The sequence below is a fragment of the Mus caroli genome, unplaced genomic scaffold (genome assembly GCF_978045245.1).
Source record: "Mus caroli unplaced genomic scaffold, Mus_caroli_1 scaffold_3, whole genome shotgun sequence".
Taxonomy (NCBI): domain Eukaryota; kingdom Metazoa; phylum Chordata; class Mammalia; order Rodentia; family Muridae; genus Mus; species Mus caroli.
In genome coordinates this window covers 36,760,641-36,783,345 of record NW_028227258.1, presented here as the reverse complement: position 1 = coordinate 36,783,345, position 22,705 = coordinate 36,760,641, and the positions used below count along the sequence as shown (strand labels likewise).

Below are 22,705 nucleotides of genomic sequence, written 5' to 3'. Positions count from 1 at the left end.
ATCTCCTTTGGGGCCCTCAATCCTTTCCCCAGTGCTTCTATAAGTAAAAGTCCCCACGCTGCATCCACTATTTGGCTGTGGGTCTCTGCATCCAATTGAGTCAGCTGCTGGGTGGAGCCTCTCAGAGGACAGACTTGCTAGATTCTTGCCTGCAAGCAGAATCATTAATTGTGTCAGAGGGCTTGCCCATGGGATGGGTCTCTACCCGGGGTTGGTTATTGTTTGGCCATTCCCTTAGCTTCTGCTCCATGCCTGTCCCTGCATTTCTTGTAGACAGGAGAGATTTGGGGTAGAAAGTTTTGTGGATGGGTTAGTGTCCCTATCACTCCACTGAAGTAGATTCGTATTTATCATCCTGCACAAAGCTCAAGTCCAAGTGGATCAAAGACCTCAACATAAAACCAGATATACTAGATCGAGTAGAACAAAAAGTGGGGAATAGCTTTGAACGCCTTGGCACAGGAGACAACTTCCTGAACAGAACACCAATGACTCAGGCTCTAAGATCAACAATTGATAAGTGGGACCTCATGAAACTGAAAATCTTCTGTAAGACAAAGGACACTGTCAATGGGACAAAACAGCAGCCTACAGGTTGGGAAAGAACCTTCACCAACCCCACATCTGACAGAGGGATACTATCCAAAATTTATAAAGAACTCAAGAAGTTAGACACCAGCAGCCCAAATCACCTAATTAAAAACTGGGACACAGAACTAAACAGAGAACTCTCAACAGCAGGGTCTCAAACGGCAGAGAAGCACTTAAAGAAATGTCCAGAGTCCTTATTCATCAGGGAAATGCAAATCAAAACAACCCTGAGATTCCACCTCACACCAGTCAGAATGACTAAGATCAAAAATTCAGGTGACAGCAGATGCTGATAAGGATGTGGAGAAAGAGGAACACTCCTCCATTGCTGGTGGGAGTGCAAACTTGTACAACCACTTTGGAAATCAATTTGGCAGTTTCTCAAAAAACTGGGAGTAGGGCTGGCGAGATGGCTCAGTGGGTAAGAGCACCCGACTGCTCTTCCAGAGGTCCAGAGTTCAAATCCCAGCAACCACATGGTGGCTCACAGCCATCTGTAACGAGATCTGGCGCCCTCTTCTGGAGTATCTGAGTACAGCTACAGTGTACTTACATATAATAAATAAATCTTTAAAAAAAATATTTAAAAAAAAAAAAAAAACTGGGAGTAGTTCTACCTCAAGACTCCTGGGCATATACCCAAAAGATGCGCCACCATACCACAAGGGCACATGTTCCACTATGTTCATAGCAGCCTTATTTATAATAACCAGAAGCTGAAAACAACCCAGATATCCCTCAAGGGAAGAATGGGTAAAGAAAATGTGGTACATCTATACATAGAAATACTATTCCGCTTTCAATAACAAAGACATGAATTTTGCAGGCAAATGGATGGAACTTGAGAATATCATCCTGAGTGAGGTAACCCACACCCAAAAGAACATGCGTAGTGTATACTCACTTACAAGTGGGTATTAGCCATAAAACACAGGATACCCATGCTACGCTCCACAGACCCAAAGAAGCCAAATAAGGAAAATCCAAGCAAGGATTTTGAATCCTTGAATCCTTGAATCTCACTTAGAAGGGGGAATAAAAGTGTGTGGGGGGGAATTGGGTGGGAGAGGTGATAGGGAGGGAGGGGGATGGGCGGGATTCAGGATCAGGTGTGAGAAGAGACTCAGGAGGGATGGCCAGATGGCCATGAGAATGAGTGGAGATCTGTAGCTGGAAGGGGTGAGGAGGATGGGGCATCTAGAAGACATGACAGAGACCTTGGATAGGGAAGACACCAAGAATCAATGGAGGCGACCTTAACTGTGGTCACAGCACTGGGGATATAGAACCTGAAGAGGCCACCCAGAGCCATCTCTTTATCTCATGTGCTGCTGTTTACCTCCCCCCCCCCCTGAAGGCAGAGTAACTTAATCTTATACTTCCAGAAAGTTACCTTTTGTGAGTTTGAATAATTTTACATTTTTCCCCTCAATGGTGCAATAGAGCCAACTACAAAAATTCTTTAAAATATAAATGTGATCTTTGAGTTGTATGTAAACGATAAATGGTGTGATGTTTAATATCACTCAGGGGAAAAAAAAATCTTCAGGCAGGCACGTCAGTGTGTATTCAGAGGCTGCCAGAGGCAGAGGCTGTTTGGGATTGTTTCTGGGACTTCAGGCTAGCTTTATGGTAGAACTGCCCTCTTGTTCATGAAGGCCCTGGCATCTGAACTATTGAATATTGCCATCCTTATGGTCAGCTCCAGCAGGGGCACCAGGTGCCAGAGGATTACCCAGAACTCCTATGTTCTTGAGGGTCTCCTTGTGGAAGAACCTTGAGGCTAATGTGGCTGTGAAGCAGCACCCAGAGAAAGGCCTTCTGGTTTCAGATCATGTGACCCTGTGCTTGGCGACATCAGAGCTGGAGGTCTTGAGCCAGAAACAGGGACTCTGGGATGGTTTCTGAAGATACTGGCCCTGGATGAAGCCCCTGGACAGAGCCTGTGATCTGGAGTTCAGGACTAGTACGAGCACTCCATTTGAAACTTTTAAAGATTATGCCACCCAACGCTGAATTCATTCTAGTGGCAGGGCTTGCTGACGTCACTGGCAAACCAATAGTCCGGTGTAAGGAGGAACAAACCTGAACCCCGTGCTGCCAGGCTACGTGCCTGGGTGCAGAGTCAGGAAAGTTGCTCATCGAGCTGTTCGGGAACCAGGGTGTCCACCAGTCTTCTGGGATAGAGACTAACAACACACGGTCTAATGTTTACACACTCTCCTCAAACAAGCTCATGCCAATTTGTGGAAAGAAATAATACTGAAAAAGAGGGAAAGTGACTGGAGGTGGGGGTGGGGAAGAGAACTCGTGTGTGTGTGTGTGTGTGTGTGTGTGTGTGTGTGTGTGCGTGCGTGCATGGGGCTAAAAGGTAAAGAATGTGCTTAGGGATGGGGAGAGGTGGGGGAGGGGTGGGGCTCATGCAGTTTTGCCCCTTCTATGGTAGCTTGTCTACTGGTGATGGCATTGTTCAGGTCTTGTTTAGGTAGCCATGTTGTTCCAGCAATATTGTGGCTGGTGTTTCCCTCTCATTTCTCAGAATTATTCTTTCCCAGAGATGGGCCTCATACTTAGTTATCCAATACTAAGTGGTCAACCCTGAAATGTTATGCATACAAGCAAAACTAAATGATCTCAGTAGTTTATAGCTATATATTTATATGTGTGCATATATGTGTGTGTGTACTCATAGATATATGTACATACATGGATATATAAAAGTCAATATATTAATATATTGATTAATTATACATAATTAATCAATATATTAATATATTTTAAACAAAGGAGTTGATGAATGTGAGAGAGAATGAAGAGGGGTTTGGGAGGGATTGGAGGGAGAAAACGTGGGAGGAAAGGAAACGGAGGAATTGATGTAATTATATATTAATTAAAAATTTGAGGAAAGCGTCTAGTGAGGCAAAGGCAAGAAATAAGAAGCGTCAGGCAGGCGCTCACCCACAGTATCCTGGCTGCCATTGGCCAGGAGGTGACTAATCTTAGGCGTGGTTGCTGGGCCTCGTATCAGCATCAGCACCAGTACTGTGCTGTTCTCCTCTCCATCACAGTGCTGCCCAGAGCCATGACTCAGCACTGGGCACTGTCCACTCTGTTGTTGCTGTGTCCCTTGATTGCCAGGGTACAGAACAGGAGGTGGGTGCCGCTGTGGGAGTGCTGGCCTCTTTATACCCTTGGCTTTTAGGTTACTGTGATGTTGCCTGCTGTGCTGGTGCCTTTCAGTCTCAACAGCATCTCTGTTTTCCTATGTAGAGTCAAGGAGAAGTTGTCAAAATAGTAGCAACATTTAAAATACAGTTTTTCCTATTAGTAAGTTTGATAAATTGCCTTAATTTCTATGAAATATATATCTATAATATATATTAATCTATCTTTTATTAATTTGTTTTAGAATAGTTTTAAACTGTTGGATAATTTTAATAAAATGTATAAATTAATTTTATGAAGTACTAGCTGCTCTAAGTTTGGCTAAATGTTACTAAAGTTAGACAAGTGGTTGTGACCATTATCTTGGACATTACCCACAGGGGAACTGTTTTCAATTTCAGTCTCATGGTGCCACCTAGTGGACACATTCTATAAAACAATTTAAAATTTTTGGCTTCCTGGGTTTATTGTTTAGCAGCTTTCTGTAACCCCTCTCTGTCCTAGGGTAGACAATCTACAGCAAAACTTATGTGCCTAGAGTTTTATGGACATATGATCTGTGTCAAGGCTTGCCCTCAACTTAGAATCTTCCTCCCACAGCCTCCCTATGGCCCGAATTACAAGCTTATGCCCTTACTCTCAATGTACTTTGTATTTACAGTGTTTGTAACAATGCAGAAGCCCAAACAAAAGCCCAAAGATCTCAAAAAATTGCATGGGTTTTCCTACACAGGGATTCATCCTCTTGAGCATCTCATCTGAGTTTGCTTTGAAGATGGAATCTGTGACTGGTTTTACATCTCCTTCCATAGCTTTTCTTGGTGGCGTTGGGCAATGTGTTCTTTCTGCCCATGCCCTGGCCTTAAAGAAACAGCACATTCGTGCTTGTCTGTCACCTGACTGCTCCATGTGCGGGAAGCATCACTCAGGCAGATAGTGGCTCAGAGACCAAGGCAAGACTGTCACCACTGCCTGAAAGAGCAAGAGCGAGCTGATCATTAAAATAGGGACACTCGGTCGGAGGACAGTGACCTGCCCTGCAAGGAGCGCCATCTTGGCTCCGGGACTCCGCCGAGCTTAGTCTGTACAGGTCAGAGTGAGGACCACAGAGGCAGACAGCTTCTGGGACAGGCGGGAGCCACAGAGCCGCTGAGGCAGCACCCTTTTGGGGCCGCAGACTTCCGGCACCCTCCCAGCCGGAGGACAGAGACCTGCCCTGCAGAGAGCACCATCTTGGCTCCGGGACTCCGCCAAACTTAGTCTACAGGTTAGAGTGAGGACCACAGAGGCAGACAGCTTCTGGGACAGGCGGGAGCCACATAGCCGCTGAGGCAGCACCCTTTTGGGGCCGCAGACATCCGGCACCCTCCCAGTCGGAGGACAGTGACCTGCCCTGCAGGGAGCGCCATCTTGGCTCCGGGACTCCGCCGAGCTTAGTCTGTACAGGTCAGAGTGGGGACCACGGGGGCAGACGGCTTCTGGGACAGGCGGGAGCCACAGAGCTGCTGAGGCAGCACCCTTTAGGGGCCGCAGACATCCGGCACCCTCCCAGTCGGAGGACAGTGACCTGTCCTGCAGGGAGCGCCATCTTGGCTCCGGGACTCTGCCGAGCTTAGTCTGTACAGGTCAGAGTGGGGACCACAGAGGCAGACAGCTTCTGGGACAGGCGGGAGCCACAGAGCCGCTGAGGCAGCACCCTTTTGGGGCCGCAGACTTCCGGCACCCTCCCAGCCGGAGGACAGAGACCTGCCCTGCAGAGAGCACCATCTTGGCTCCGGGACTCCGCCGAACTTAGTCTGTACAGGTTAGAGTGAGGACCACAGAGGCAGACAGCTTCTGGGACAGGTGGGAGCCACAGAGCTGCTGAGGCAGCACCCTTTTGGGGCCACAGACATCCAGCACCCTCCTAGCTGGAAGACAGTGGTCTGCCCTGCACAGGAGCCCTCTGCCTCAGGAGCAGGGAGCACATCTTGGATCCAGGACTCCACTGAACTTAGGAACTTAGTCTGCACAGCTGAGAGTGTGTACCACAGAAGCCTACAGCTTCTGTGACCTGCCAAAGCAACACAGCATCTGGGAAAGGTCCTGTTTTCCGCCTTCTTCTTCGGCCAGGAGGAGGTCCAAACCCCAGATATCTGTACACCTTCCCTTTAAGAGGAAAGCTTGTCAGCAGGGAGTGCTCTAACCACTGAAACTCAGAGGAGAGAGCCTGTCTCCCAGGTCTGCTGACAGAGGATACTCAGAATCCCCAGAAGAACAACCTCTGAACAGAGACAACTATAACAACTCCAGAGATTACCAGATGGCGAGAGGTAAAGGTAAGAATCTTACTAACAGAAACCAAGACCACTCACCATCATCAGGACCCAGCACTCCCACTTCGCCCAGTCCAGAGCACCCCAACACACCTGAAAAACTAGACCTGGATTTAAAAGCATATCTCATGATGATGGTAGAGGACATCAAGAAGGACTTTAAAGAACTACAGGAGAACATGGCTAAAGAGTTACAAGTCCTTAAAGAAAAACAGGAAAACACAACCAAACTGGTAGAAGTCCTTAAAGAGAAACAGGAAAACACATCCAATCAGATGATGGAAATGAACAAAACCATACTAGACCTAAAAAGGGAAGTAGACACAATAAAGAAAACCCAAAATGAGGCAACACTGGAGATAGAAACCCTAGGAAAGAAATCTGGAACCATAGATGCAAGCATCAGCAACAGAATACAAGAGATGGAAGAGAGAATCTCAGGTGCAGAAGATTCCATAGAGAACATGGGCACAACAATCAAGGAAAATGGAAAATGCAAAAAGATCCTAACTCAAAACATCCAGGAAATACAGGACACAATGAGAAGACCAAACCTACGGATAATAGGAGTGGATGAGAATGAAGATTTTCAACTCAAAGGACCAGCAAACATCTTCAACAAAATTATAGAAGAAAACTTCCCAAATCTAAAGAAAGAGATGCCCATGAACATACAAGAAGCCTACAGAACTCCAAATAGGCTGGACCAGAAAAGAAATACCTCCCGACACATAATAATCAGAACAACAAATGCACTAAATAAAGATAGAATACTAAAAGCAGTAAGAGAAAAAGGCCAAGTAACATATAAAGGCAAGCCTATCAGAATTACACCAGATTTTTCACCAGAGACTATGAAAGCCAGAAGATCCTGGACAGATGTTATACAGACACTAAAAGAACACAAATTCCAGCCCAGGCTACTATACCCAGCCAAACTCTCAATTAACATAGATGGAGAAACCAAAGTATTCCACGACAAAACCAAATTCACACATTATCTCTCCACGAATCCAGCCCTTCAAAGGATAATAACAGAAAAAAACCAATACAAGGACAGGAACCACGCCCTAGAAACAACAAGAAGGTAATCCCTCAACAAACCTAAAAGAAGACAGCCACAAGAACAAAATGCCAACTTTAACAACAAAAATAACAGGAAACAACAATTACTTTTCCTTAATATCTCTTAATATCAATGGACTCAACTCCCCGATAAAAAGACATAGACTAACAAACTGGCTACACAAACAAGACCCAACATTTTGCTGCTTACAAGAAACTCATCTCAGAGAAAAAGATAGACACTACCTCAGAATGAAAGGCTGGAAAACAATTTTCCAAGCAAATGGTCTGAAGAAACAAGCTGGAGTAGCCATTCTAATATCAGATAAGATTGACTTCCAACCCAAAGTCATCAAAAAAGACAGGGAGGGGCACTTCATACTCATCAAAGGTAAAATCCTCCAAGAGGAACTATCAATCCTGAATATCTGTGCTCCAAATACAAAGGCAGCCTCATTCATTAAAGAAACTTTAGTAAATCTCAAAGCACACATTGCACCTCATACAATAATAGTGGGAGACTTCAACACACCACTTTCACCAATGGACAGATCATGGAAACAGAAACTAAACAGGGACACAGTGAAACTAACAGAAGTTATGGATCAAATGGATCTGGCAGATATCTACAGAACATTTTACCCTAAAACAAAAGGATACACCTTCTTCTCAGCACCTCATGGTACCTTCTCCAAAATTGACCACGTAATTGGGCACAAAACAGGACTCAACAGATACAAAAACATTGAAATTGTCCCATGCATCCTATCAGATCACCATGGACTAAAGCTGATCTTCAATAACAAAATAAATAATAGAAAGCCAACCTTCACGTGGAAACTGAACAACACTCTTCTCAATGATACCTTGGTCAAGGAAGGAATAAAGAAAGAAATTAAGGACTTTTTAGAGTTCAATGAAAATGAAGCCACAACATACCCAAACTTATGGGACGCAATGAAAGCATTTCTAAGAGGAAAACTCATAGCTCTGAGTGCCTCCAAAAGGAAACTAGAGAGAGCACACATTAGCAGCTTGACAACACACCTAAAAGCACTAGAACAAAAGGAAGCAAATTCACCCAAGAGGAGTAGACGGCAGGAAATAATCAAACTCAGGGGTGAAATCAACCAAGTGGAAACAAGAAAAACTATTCAAAGAATCAACCAATCAAGGAGCTGGTTCTTTGAGAAAATCAACAAGATAGATAAACCCTTAGCCAGACTCACTAGAGGGCACAGGGAAAACATCCTAATTAACAAAATCAGAAATGAAAAAGGAGACATAACAACAGATCCTGAAGACATCCAAAACACCATCAGATCCTTCTACCAAAGGCTATACTCAACAAAACTGGAGAACCTGGATGAAATGGAGAAGTTCCTAGACAGATACCAGGTACCAAAGTTGAATCAAGATCAGGTTAATGATCTAAACAGCCCTATATCCCCCAAAGAAATAGAAGCAGTCATTAATAGTCTCCCAACCAAAAAAAGCCCAGGACCAGATGGGTTTAGTGCAGAGTTCTATCAGACCTTCAAAGAAGATCTAATCCCAGTTCTTCACAAACTATTCCACAAAATAGAAACAGAAGGTACTCTACCCAACTCATTCTATGAAGCCACAATTACTCTGATACCTAAACCACAAAAAGACCCAACAAAGATAGAAAACTTCAGACCAATATCCCTTATGAATATTGATGCAAAAATCCTCAATAAAATTCTTGCTAACCGAATCCAAGAACACATCAAAACAATCATCCATCCTGACCAAGTAGGTTTCATCCCAGGGATGCAGGGATGGTTCAATATACGGAAATCCATCAACGTAATCCAGTATATAAACAAACTCAAAGACAAAAACCACATGGTCATCTCGTTAGATGCGGAAAAAGCATTTGACAAGATCCAACACCCATTCATGATAAAAGTCTTGGAAAGATCAGGAATTCAAGGCCCATACCTAAACATGATAAAAGCAATCTACAGCAAACCAGTAGCCAACATCAAAGTAAATGGTGAGAAGCTTGAAGCAATCCCTCTAAAATCAGGGACTAGACAAGGCTGTCCACTTTCTCCATACCTATTCAACATTGTACTTGAAGTCCTAGCCAGAGCAATTCGACAACAAAAGGAGATCAAAGGAATACAAATTGGAAAAGATGAAGTCAAAATATCACTCTTTGCAGATGATATGATAGTATATATAAGTGACCCTAAAAATTCCACCAGAGAACTCCTAAGCCTGATAAACAGCTTCGGTGAAGTAGCTGGATATAAAATTAACTCAAACAAATCAATGGCCTTTCTCTACACAAAGAATAAACAGGCTGAGAAAGAAATTAGGGAAACAACACCCTTCTCAATAGTCACAAATAATATAAAATATCTTGGCGTGACTCTAACTAAGGAAGTGAAAGATCTGTATGATAAAAACTTCAAGTCTCTGAAGAAAGAAATTATAGAAGATCTCAGAAGATGGAAAGATCTCCCATGCTCATGGATTGGCAGGATCAACATTGTAAAAATGGCTATCTTGCCAAAAGCAATCTACAGATTCAATGCAATCCCCATCAAAATTCCAAATCAATTCTTCAACGAATTAGAAAGTGCAATCTGCAAATTCATCTGGAATAACAAAAAACCTAGGATAGCAAAAACTCTTCTCAAGGATAAAAGAACCTCTGGTGGAATCACCATGCCGGACCTAAAGCTCTACTACAGAGCAATTGTGATAAAAACTGCATGGTACTGGTATAGTGACAGACAAATAGACCAATGGAATAGAATTGAAGACCCAGAAATGAACCCACACACCTATGGTCACTTGATCTTCGACAAGGGAGCTAAAAACATCCAGTGGAAGAAAGACAGCATTTTCAACAAATGGTGCTGGCACAACTGGTTGTTAACATGTAGAAGAATGCGAATCGATCCATTCCTATCTCCTTGTACTAAGGTCAAGTCTAAGTGGATCAAGGAACTTCACATAAAACCAGAGACACTGAAACTTATAGAGGAGAAAGTGGGGAAAAGCCTTGAAGATATGGGCACAGGGGAAAAATTCCTGAATAGAACAGTAATGGCTTGTGCTGTAAGATCGAGAATTGACAAGTGGGACCTCATGAAACTACAAAGCTTCTGCAAGGCTAAAGACACCATCAATAAGACAAAAAAACCACCAACAGATTGGGAAAGGATCTTCACCTATCCTAAATCAGATAAGGGACTAATATCCAATATATATAAAGAACTCAAGAAGGTGGACTCCAGAAAGTCAAATAACCCCATTAAAAAATGGGGCTCAGAACTGAACAAAGAATTCTCACCTGAGGAATACCGAATGGCAGAGAAACACCTGAAAAAATGTTCAACATCCTTAATCATCAGGGAAATGCAAATCAAAACAACCCTGAGATTCCACCTCACACCAGTCAGAATGGCTAAGATCAAAAATTCAGGTGACAGCAGTTGCTGGCGAGGATGTGGAGAAAGAGGAACACTCCTCCATTGTTGGTGGGATTGCAAGCTTGTACAACCACTCTGGAAATCAGTCTGGCGGTTCCTCAGAAAATTGGACATAGTACTACCGGAGGATCCAGCAATACCTCTCCTGGGCATATATCCAGAAGATGTCCCAACCGGTAAAAAGGACACATGTTCCACTATGTTCATAGCAGCCCTATTTATAATAGCCAGAAGCTGGAAAGAACCCAGATGTCCCTCAACAGAGGAATGGATACAGAAATTATGGTACATTTACACAATGGAGTACTACTCAGCTATTAAAAAGAATGAATTTATGAAATTCCTAGCCAAATGGATGGACCTGGAGGGCATCATCTTGAGTGAAGTAACACAATCACAAAAGAACTCACACAATATGTATTCACTGATAAGTGGATATTAGCCCAAAACTTAGGATACCCAAGATTTAAGATACAATTTGCTAAACGCATGAAACTCAAGAAGAATGAAGACCAAAGTGTGGACACTGTGCACCTTCTTAGAATTGGGAACAAAACACCCAGGGAAGGAGTTACAGAGACAAAGTTCGTAGCGGTGATGAAAGGATGGACCATTTAGAGACTGCCGTATCCAGGGATCCATCCCATAATCAACTTCTAAACGCTGACACCATTGCATACACTAGCAAGATTTTGCTGAAAGGACCCAAATATAACTGTCTCTTGTGAGACGATGCTGGGGCCTAGCAAACACAGGAGTGGATGTTCACAGTCAGCTATTGGATGTATCACAGGGCTCCCAATGGAGAAGCTAGAGAAAGTACCCAAGGAGCTAAAGGGATCTGCAACCCTATTGTTGGAACAACATGATGTACTAACCAGAACCCCGGAGCTCTTGTCTCTAGCTGCATATGTATCGAAAGATGGCCTAGTCAGCCATCAATGGAAAGAGAGGCCCATTGGACTCGCAAACTTTATATGCCCCAATATAGGGGAATGCCAGGGCCAAAAGAATGGGAATGGGTGGGTAGGGAAGTGGGGGGCGCTATGGGGGACTTTTGGGATAGCATTGGAAACGTAATTGAGGAAAATATGTAATAAAAATATTAAAAAAATAAAAATAAAATAAAAAAAAAGAAGAAAAGATGGTAGACACATTTTCAAGAATGCTCACTTTAAGTTCAATACATTTGGAAGGCTTGCATGGCAGAAGGGATGTAGGGGAATGTTCACTTTGTATCATAAAATCAATAGACTGAAACCCCACTGAGCATGCTCATCTGATTAATAAAGATGGCTGACAGGATTGCATCTGGGTATGTTCAGTTAATATTACAAAAATGGTGGCTAGGAAAGTATCTGGGCCTGCTCAGCCCATGGCACAGAGATGGTGGATGGCAATGTGTCTGGGCATGTCCATATTTCTTCCTAAAGGTTCAGCTCAAAAGAGAAGAGAAGGGGTTCACGTAGGAGCTGCACCCTGCAGATGCTCATAGGAATGAATGGTGGTGTGGATCTGTTTGCTGCATCCCTGTACTGCCTCCTCTTCTGCTGCCAGCAAGCCTTGTCCGTTCTCTCCATGAGTTCCCTCTAGCTGGAACTCCGATACATGTTGAATTAATTAATTAATTAGGAGAATATGGATGTCCTCCCCAGGGTTAACTGATGGGACTGAATACATTCTCCAAGCATGAAACTATAGTATCAATTTCCCCTAATGATGTTTGTGGTGGCATAGTTAAATTTCCAAGGAAGAGCCCACAGAGAGTCATTGTAAAGACCCGGGTTCACTTCCTGGATACGGATTGTAACAATGTCTTCTAGCTGGTGACTACAGATGGTGTCTCTTCTACCATAAAGGTGTCTTGTTTGTTTTCCTTGCTGCTTCATAGGCTATTTGCTGTATTAAGTACAGCAGCAGAAAGTCCCACTGGCTGCTTTATGTTGTGTTTAAAAAGTTAATTAAATTGCCAAGTTGTTAAGTTGTTAAATTTAAAGTTTCAAAAAAAATCTATTAGCAAGTTTCTTCCTGATTAAAGCTGTGAGACCCATGTGTTTGATTTTCAACTTGGTCCTCTCCAGCAATAAACATTAAAAATAAACCAAAAAAAAAAAAATAGGGACACTCACAGTACTGTATCAATGACAAGCTGATCGTTAAAATAGGGACACTCACAATACTGTATCAGTGATATTAAGGACATGTTGACTGACTCTGTAATACCCGGTTCTTTAATGTAGAAAAATAATCCAACGTTATTTTGTTTTTAATCAATGATAGCATATTAATGCTGAGTAACTTTTTATTTATTTAAAATGTTCTTTTTCATACGATATATTTTAGTATGAAACTCCCCCAGATCCTCTCTACCTCCCCAGCCAATTTCATGTTCTTCATCTCCTTCTCCCTTTCAAAAAAAATAAGCCCAAAACATTAAGAAGCCAAAATAAAAACAAACAAAAACCAATAACACAAAAAAATTTACTAAAACACAAAGTGCACACATCAAAAACACAGAATTCGTTTTCTGTTGGCCTGCTGTTCCTGGGCATGGAGCCTGCCCTGGAACATGGTCGATAGAATCAGAGACACTCCATTGGAGAAAACGAATTTTTTTCTTTCTTTACTAGCAGATATCAGTTATAGACCGCTTCTTAGGGGTGGGGTCTCGTGTCCACTTCCCCTTCTCAGAGCTGAGATTGTGTCTGGTTTGAACCTGCGCAGGTCTTGTGTGCTGCCACAGGCTCTGTGAACTCAGAGGTGCATCCATCCTGTTGTGTCTGAAAAACAAAACAAAACAAAACAAAACAACAATAACAATAGCAACAACAAAAAGCTGTTTCCTGGCCGTCATCCATCACCTTTGGCTCTCACAATCTCCCCACCTCCTCTTCCACAGAGATTCGAGAGCCTAGGGGGAGGGGTTGATGGAGATCTCACATCTGTGTGGGGGTGGCTGAGTGCCCCCGTGTCTCCTTAGTCTTTGCACAGTGTCCAGTTGTAGGTCTCTGTGTTAACAGTTCCCGTCTACTACAGGAAGAGGCTTCTCTGATGAGGGCTGAACAGTGTTCTGATGTGTGGGTAAAGCAGTGTGCTATCAGGAGTCATTTTGTTGCTGTGTCCCTTTATAACAAGCAGTAGGTTTTCCTGTAGGCCCATGACCTATCTAGTGTCAGGTTCCTGGCCACCTTAGCAGTATCGGGTATGGGTTCTATCTCCCAGATTAGGCCTAACATTCAAGCAAAAAGTGCTCAGTGATGTGCATAAAGTTTGTGCTGCTATTGTGCTCGTATATCTTGTAGGCTGATTGCTATTGTAGGTCCTCGGGTTGGTAGCTAGGCAACATTAACGATTACTTTTCTCCCCAACTAGCATGCAGAGAGTAACTGAATTCTAGGAGTGAAACTTCTACTTAGCACCAGTGCGATTTCTACATATTTGATATTAGTTTCTTTAGCAATAGGGTCTAACCATCAGTCGGTGGAGAGTAGCCAGTAGACCTGGCAATAACCTGCGATGTTTGCACAGTCTATAGGACCCTGTTGGCCAACTCTGAGTGGTAATTTTACGTACACAAAAAGGATACATTTTGTTCAATGAAGACATTTTAATAAAAATAGTATCACTAGACTATTCCACACCCTTGATAGCCCTAAAACAGGAGATTCAAGTTCATCCTAGTCCTTGACCTTCCATGACCCTGTCACTTACATGCTGATAAACTCATGCGACATGGCAGCAGAACTAATAATAGAAAAGGTGGGGGGGGGGTGAGCAGGAGTGGACTAGAGGCCAAAGGTAAAAGCGTTCTTAGAAGACACTGCTGGGGCAGGTGTGGTGCAAAGCCCTGGCTAAGGAAAGCAAGCAGCTTAGCTGGCTCTGGAGAAGGAGGAATTTCACACACGCACACAAACATGCACACACATGCACACACACACATTTCTGCACACACTAAAATTAAACATAGAAGAAAAGGCAGCTTAACTCTTTCCGAGCTTATGCATACTACTGTGGAGCCATCAAATGGACACATGGAGGGAGAATAAATCTTGATGGTTTTCAACACAACCTGAGAGATTAAACAAGACTGTGCCATTTAAAAACCCTCCTCTGTCGCCCCCAAATAAAACATAAACAGTTAAAAAGCTTTTAACATTCTTTGCTGCCACCCTGGTTGTCTGAAGACCTTCCCTATCGCCGTCTGCTTTCCGAAAGACGGAGCACAGGGAAGCCTAAGTGTTCTTAATAGCGAGATAAAGTTCTGACTTGGCTTGCTAGGCATCCATGCTTAGTTCTGTGAGTTCGGATCTGCCAGGACTGGAATGTTTACATGGTGATCAGTGATAGTTCCCAGACATTTTAGGCAAGGTCTGCCTTTGGGCAAATTGTAATACCAAAAGGAAAGGCAAATTATATTCTGTTCCCACTGGCTTGTCTAGGAAATAATTGTGTTGTATTTGTTTCTGAAGTATTTCTGAGAATGTATCGTAGTCTTTGAAGTCTTTAGAGACAAACGGATGAAAAAGTAGAATCTGGCCACAGCGAAGGCAAACTGCAGAACTCCTCCTTATTAGGCTTCAGAAGGTGTCCTCAGTCCCAGAGGTAAACAGCAGAAGCAGTAACCTGGGCGGGGCCATTTGCCGCCATCTTCCATACTCTCCCCAGTCCCTCTAGTCACTTTGTCTTCTGTCCTTTTGTTTGGTGCCTGCATCTTCCCACCCCCTCTGGTTCCTGGGTCATTTTTTATTGCTACTGGCTAAGAAGAGCAAACTCCGGCCAGCTTATGTCTTTCCGATGAAAGGTTTATGTAAAAACATTATTGTGTACATCCATGTGTAGGTTTGAAGCAAATTCCTAGATGCTTAGAAATGCCTCTCAGTTTTTAACAACTAGTTCATAACCGTATTCTGGTGTCCTGGAAGGTAGGAGATTTTCTCTCCCCTAGATCATTTTTTTATGAGAACATTTTGCAGTGACTGAGAAGTTTGTCTTCAGAAACCCCAGTACAGTTCATACTGTCCAGCTCTAACTGCCCCCCCCCCCCCCCCCCCCCCCCGCCGCCGCCGCCGCCATTAGAGACAGTTTTTCATGTGCTAAGTGCCTTTTAGAGATACAAAGTCGTTCTGGATAGAAACAACGGTAACTACCTTTCTCCAGCCACCCGTGCCAAGACCATGTCTGTACACGCACACATTAATCCTTGCCCTGCCAACTCCCCTCCCTCCCCGTCCCTCTGCCTCCACTGCTCTGAGACCTCAGGGTTCATTTCTGAAACCCCAGTGGGTTAGCTTGTACTTGGAACCTCTGGCAAAGGCAAACGTTAGGCCTGGGGTTTCTAAGCTTTTAGGAGAAAATGGCCTGATGATCCCTTATCCCCACCCCATCTGATGACCCTTATCCCCACCCCATCTGATGACCCTCCCCCCACCTGATGACCCTCACCCCACCTGATGACCCTCACCCCCACCTGATGAGCCTCCCCCCCACCTGATGACTCTCTCCCCACCTGACGACCCTCCCCCCCCACCTGATGACCCTCACCCCCACCTGATGAGCCCCTGGTCATCAGGCCTCCATTAAAAACATCCTTCTTTATTTACAACTTTTTAAAATTTATTTATTCTTTATTTTTACCTTTAAATTTTTAGCTGACATGATCAGCTCCATAGTTCTCAGGCATTTCTGAAAAAGGTCTCCTTAAACAGATGTGTAAAAGCAAGAAGGGTCTTGGATTTTCTTGCAAAGCCTGGAAGCATTAAGAAGTGAGAAACAAGGACCCTTTGCTTCCAGTCTGCTTTTCTATATTATGTTGATGAGAAAGATGCTTGTAAATCAAGTCTTTTTCCCTCAGTTCTGTCAAGCATGACCAGCCACAGTGAGTGTACTAGAAAGCTTTGCCACTTAATAAAGTAGCCAAAAGGCATAATTAGCCTCCAGCCCAAACTAGGGGGACATTTGTGTGTATTTTTAAAATAGTTTCATTTTTATAAATTTCTTTATTAAATGTATTCATTTTATTTTATGTGTAAGTATTTTGTCTACATGTATGTATGTTCAACAGGAGTGTGTCCTGTGCCCATGGAGGTCAGAAGAGGGCATCAGGTCCCCTGGAACTGGAGTTATGGATGGTTGTGAACAACCATAGTGGTACTAGGAATCGAACCTGGGTCCTCTGTAAGGTCGTCAAGTGCTCTTAACCGCTGAGCCACGTCTGCAGGCCAAATAGTTTTATTTTAAAAGAAGTCATTTGTATAAGTCGAGGAAACCGCATGAGCACTATGGTACCATACATAGAGACCTTTAAATCACCATCTCATTTGTTTGTTTGTTTGGAGTGTCTACAGTTCAGCAGGATGTGTGCTATAAGCATCAGGGCATTTGAACCTAAGCTTAATGAACTATTTACACTATTATAGCTTATATATTCTCTCTCACACACATCCATCATGCATACACACTGTCATGAGCGTGCAGGAACTATTATGTTTACGAGTGAGATCTGTCTGTAAATGATATGTAAATTTAAAGTCTTTGCTTGGAGGTTATGGACTGTGCTATCATCCTTGAACTCGGATGGCCGGGGAGGGTCTTCACTGCCGTGACAAGTGCTCAGTTAAGAGTTTATCAATCAGTCCCACTGGAGGATTTATCAATCAGTCCCACTGGAGGATTCTGATAACACCCGGAACCCCTGCACGCCTCATTCATTTCATGTGCTTCCTTCTTCCAGACCCCCCTGTACTTGGTAAACCATGGGGAGAGTGGACCAGTGAGGTGCAACAGGTGCAAAGCCTACATGTGCCCGTTCATGCAATTCATCGAAGGCGGACGGCGCTATCAGTGCGGATTCTGCAGCTGTGTGAACGAAGGTAAATGGTGCTATTAAATGCATGTTGTGCCAGGCATGGTGGCGCACGTCTTTAATCCCAGCACTCGGGAGGCAGAGGCAGGCGGATTCCTGAGTTTGAGGCCACCCTGGTCTACAAAGTGAGTTCCAGGACAGCCAGGGCTACACAGAAAAACCCTGTCTCGGAAAAAAAAAAAAAAAAAAAGATGTATTACACTCCCTAACGGAAAGACAGACAGAATTCTCCCCCCAGCCCCCGCACCCCCTGTGGCACTACTTGAAATTTCCTTATGGAAACTATTGGAAGCTATTACTAATGGAACTAGGTTCCTATTATCTGTCTGTAGCTGCAGGAGCCCCACATGGAAATCATGCAGAACCTTTGAATAAAACTGAAGTGTGTGATGGGGGAGCCGCGTCTCCTTCCACAGTGCCCCATTTGAAGGCAGTACGAGACATTAAGATAAGTTCTAGAAATGTCTCTTTCATCAGTCCTGGGTTGCTCTTGAATAGAAGCTCATTAGTATTTAAGAAAAGCTGGAGGGCAGCCCTGTAGGACCAGTAGTCTCAAACAACCTGGACCAGATATCTCTCAGACACTGGACCACCAACCAGGCAGCATACACCAGCTAGCCCCCCAACCCCATATACAGCAGAGGACTGTCAGGTCTGGGTTCAGTCAGAGAAGATGTACCTAACCCTTAAGAGACTGGAGGCCCCAGGGAGTTTAGAGGGGTCAGGTGGGGTAGGGGTTGGAGGGTGGGGACATCCTCGTGGAGACAGGGGAGCAGGGAGGAGGTATGGGATGTGCAACAGTCAGAGGGTAGGCTGGAGGGGAATAAAATCTGGAGTTTTAAATAGATAGATAGATAGATAGATAGATAGATAGATAGATAGATAGATAGATAGATAAGCTGAGATATATCCGAGGGCTTTCTCCTTTTTATATAAATGTTGAATCTTAAGGAGGTGGGGCATTATTATGATTTTCTATGTATTTTTGTTTCATCCTAGCACAAAATCCACTAATGTTGATGTTATTAGACAGTGTGAGTGAAGCCACAGTAGAGAGATCTCATAGATAAAGCGACTGTCCCACTAGCCTGAGGACCTGAGTTTGGTCCTTAGCACCCATATGAAAGATAAGCAAAGCATGGCGATGCATATTGGTAGCCCCAAGGGTTGGAGATACTGAAGCAGGAGAAGTCCTGTGACTTCCTGGAGGACCAGCCCATCTAAATGGTTGAGCTCCAAGCCCCAAAGACCCTGTGTCAAATAACAAAGCAGATGGCTCGTGGGGAACACCTGAGGTTGATCTCTGGCTTCCCTTGTACAACAGCTATGTATGTGGATGCGAGTGCATGCACGCACGCGCGCACACACACACACACACACCCATACACCATGTGGCTTCAATTTTGTTTGATGATAGATAACAGATAATATCAAATTTTAATGAGCATGTAAAATTAATTTTTAAAAAGTTGCACTGTGTAGATGTGTGAGCATGAGTGAATTATACATTATGCTATATAGAAATTACCATCTCACACGTTATATGCCAGATTACTCAGAAATCTGTAAGGCACAGACGTGTGACTAAGTCCCCATCAGGGCCCCTCTGGTTTATTCATGGAGAGAGACTGTTATCTTCCTCTTCTGCAATCTTTTCAAGATACTGAATTTGTCAAGTTCAGAGTCAAATATGTAAATATAAACTCTACAGAGCTCACTTCTAAACCATGATATGGTAAGGACATAGAATACTCAAACTTCTGCTAAAGTTTTTGAAAGTCCTACTTTAGAAAATTCATCCTTTGTTATAATTTGCATGTTCACAGCTGAGCTTAAAGACTGCTGAGTGTTGGTGCAAACCCCAAAGGTGCTGCTTTTGTAGGTTTTTTTTTTTTTTTTTTTTTTTTACAAAGGGAGATGCTGTTCTTAGCAAAATACTTAAAACAAAAGCATTGGTAACTTTCCCACATACTGTTAGCAGAAGTTTCTCAGCCTTCCCGGGCCATCCCCAGGCAACGGGAGCTCTTTTGCAGACACCAGACCTTATTTGTCCAAGTGTTCAGTGTGTGAGTCATCCGTCTTGCGCTGCCTTTGGGTGACTTCCAGAACTTGGCTACAAGTAACCTTCTGAGACATTTGTATCAAATTAGACTTCAGCCGAGCTTGCCCAAGTGCAGTCTTTCCCTAATACAGTATTCTGCATGAGTAGGGCCAGATGCTAGCAGATTATCCTGTGAAAGCCCAGAGCTGAAGACACCACTTAAGTAAGGTGTAACAAAGACCTAAGTATAATCCAAATGATCAGCATTTGTTTCTGTCCTATATGTTAAAGATTCCAATAGAAAGCTAACTTTAAAAAAGAAGTCATTAGGTAGAGGCAGATATTTGGGTGTGTTAGCTTGTAATCAGCAGCACCTTTTTCTAGGGTTTCCAAAATTATGAATGTTCTTTGCTACTAAGAACTTTTATATGTGCAAGAGGTTTTTAGCAAAGTTGTCATTCCATTTCCATGAACGTGAATATTGTGATCTGTGGCTCTCTATATGTATAAAATATTTCATTATTAAAATATTGCAGTAATACAGTATAGTGTGAAATAGTAATGAAGTAGTCATTGAAAATTATATATAAAATTACATAGTTTTATGGATAGGATTCCAGGCAGATTGATTTGACTATAAAAAAATCAAAGTGTATATGTGGCAAAACTATTACAAACATAATTAAAAGGCAAAATTTTAGTGGTTTACAACATACACAAGAGCCAAAAAGTTAGTGAGATTAAAAAAGAGAAAATTAATATTTTTCACATATTTCAAAGACAAATGATAGATACTGAGAACAGCTTGTCTTCTTATCATAACTCCTTTCCTTTAGGATGCATTTTGGGGATTTATTGGGTTGTCTGCTTATGAAAACAAAGGATTTCCTGCCCTGTTTTGTTTTCCTTAGTCCCACCATTCTATTTCCAACATCTGGACCACATTGGAAGGAGACTGGACCACTATGAGAAGCCAGAGCTGTCGCTGGGCTCCTATGAGTATGTTGCTACATTGGATTACTGCAGAGTGAGTGTTGGCGGGACTTAAGTGTTTCTGTGATGCTGTTGACTTTCAGCGAGCGGCTTCTGTATGTAAAGATATGTTTGACTTGGTTCACAGACAGACATTTCCAGGGCATGTGGAGATATGTCAGAAACAGATCTGACCTAAGTCATTAGCATGAATGGGCTCCTGAGCTGTCTCATTGTAGTATCGAAAAGGAAACGATTCTTTCTGTCGTTTTGTTTGTTTGTTTGCTTGCTTGCTTGCTTGCTTGCTGTGGTTTGGTTTCTGAGACAGGGTCTCATTTAGTTTGGGCCTTGACCTCGCTGAAGATGACCTTGAACCCTGATCATCCATCTCCCAAATGCTCCACTCAGGTCTCTTCTTTTGGTTTGTTAATGACTTCTCTACCTAGGCAGAAATGTAACCAGTATTCTTAGAGGGCTGCCGGCTTCCTGGCTTTAATGTATCCTTCAGAGACTCATTTGACTAGCAGAATGGGAATGAGTATGTGGCCTTGCTAATGTGCTCTTCTAAACCTTTGGGTTCCACTGACAGCCTCCACCTGGGAGGAGCCGACCAGCTTTACTCTTTAAGCTAAAGATGAAGCTTGACAGCGCTTCAGAAGCCTCAGGAGTGGTCCTGAGGACCCAGCTCACGGGGAACTCCTTCCTTCCTTCCTTCCTTCCTTCCTCTTCCAGAATTGAATGCCTGCTAATATCCCGCCGCCTTCTGGAAAATAGCCCCTGACCCCAGAGTTCCCCCAGACATGTTTTTGAGAGAGCAAGTCCACATATTGAGAACACATCTCAAGATTTATCCAAATTTTTGCAGTTGGCTAAATCATTAAAATTTTCAATTAACACATCATATTATTATTTATTGACTGTTATATGATTGTTTTAAATTAATTTACATAGAACTAGTTATTAAAGAAAAACCCAATGCTTTATTAGTTTGAAATGTGAAAACTTTTAACTTATTTGGTGAAATATAAAACATTTTTTATATAGATGTGGTCTGACAAGAAAGAGATAGGTCTTGAAGTACAATTTACATTCCAGTAGTTTCTTTGTTTTTTCCTGTGATTGACTGAAGGGGGGATCAATACACAAAAGTAAGCATTTGTTGTTCAAATTAAATATAATAAAGACACTATAAGTCATGATGGAAAGTTCTCTTACTGTGCCCCGTCCGTAACCAGAGTATGAATCCCATCATGTACTGAGGCTCAGGTCTAATTATCAACCTTGTCCTGTTTTCAGTAGATTCACGGTGAGAGCCAAGCCTATGGCTGGAAACAAAAGCAGCTTTAAAGTCTGTTTTATAGCAGTATTCCAGAAGTGTGATAATTGGGAAATCTTACCTGGAAAACAAGAAGCCAAGTAATTGTAGCCTTTGGCTCTTCAACTTCGTCTTCCTTTCATCTAAGAATTTATGACAAATGCACACTGTTTTCAAATTTACTTACAACCTAAGAGTAGTAGAATAATGAGTGCACCTAGGGATCTGGATAGTGAAAAAGAGTTTATTTGCTTTGTATATGTATATGTATGCATATTTATATGTATATATGTATGTGTATATTTAATGTCATATACACTGGGAAAAGAATTGCAGAATCATGTTTTCCTCTATTCATTTTAGTTAATCTTAATGTCGACTTTAGGTAATACAATTAGCATTTGTTCAATACCAAGTGTGTCTCAGATAGGTGCTTTTTACATCTGTGTTTGGTTATTTAGCCCTCACAGGGAGCCCATGTGTTGTGTACCATATTGCATGGGGACAGGTGTGTGCAAAAGAGAAAAGAGAGAGACAGAGAGAGAGAGAGAGAGAGAGAGGAAGAGAGACAGAGACAGAGAGGAAGAGAAGAGAAGAGAAGAGAAGAGAAGAGAAGAGAAGAGAAGAGAAGAGAAGAGAAGAGAAGAGAAGAGGAGAGCGCTTAAGCTGCAGATAAGCACAGAAAGTGATAGTGCTACACTGGCCCCGTAGGCTCCCAGCCCTACCTCCTGCTGGCACAACAGGAAGTGAGTAGACAAGTCAGCATAGAGTTTCCCTGAAGAGAAACAAATGTACTATCAGATTTTCTTCCTGAATAAAACTGGAGGTTTGGTTTTGTTGTTGTTTTCCATTTTAATTCATTTTGACATTTTTGGGACACTTTGCATGTCCAATTTGTCTTTGTCCTGT

The 22,705-nt window shown here is 42.9% G+C and overlaps 1 protein-coding gene across 1 annotated transcript in view; it reads left to right on the top strand.

Annotated features, from left to right (window-relative positions):
- The window catches only part of Sec24d (SEC24 homolog D, COPII component), a 109,146-nt gene that overhangs the window by 51,420 nt on the left and 35,021 nt on the right, over positions 1 to 22,705 (top strand). The window contains exons 9-10 of the mRNA XM_021157473.3: positions 17,337 to 17,475; positions 20,421 to 20,536. Coding sequence (XP_021013132.1) covers positions 17,337 to 17,475; positions 20,421 to 20,536 — 255 coding nt within the window. The remainder of the gene's footprint in view (positions 1 to 17,336; positions 17,476 to 20,420; positions 20,537 to 22,705) is intronic.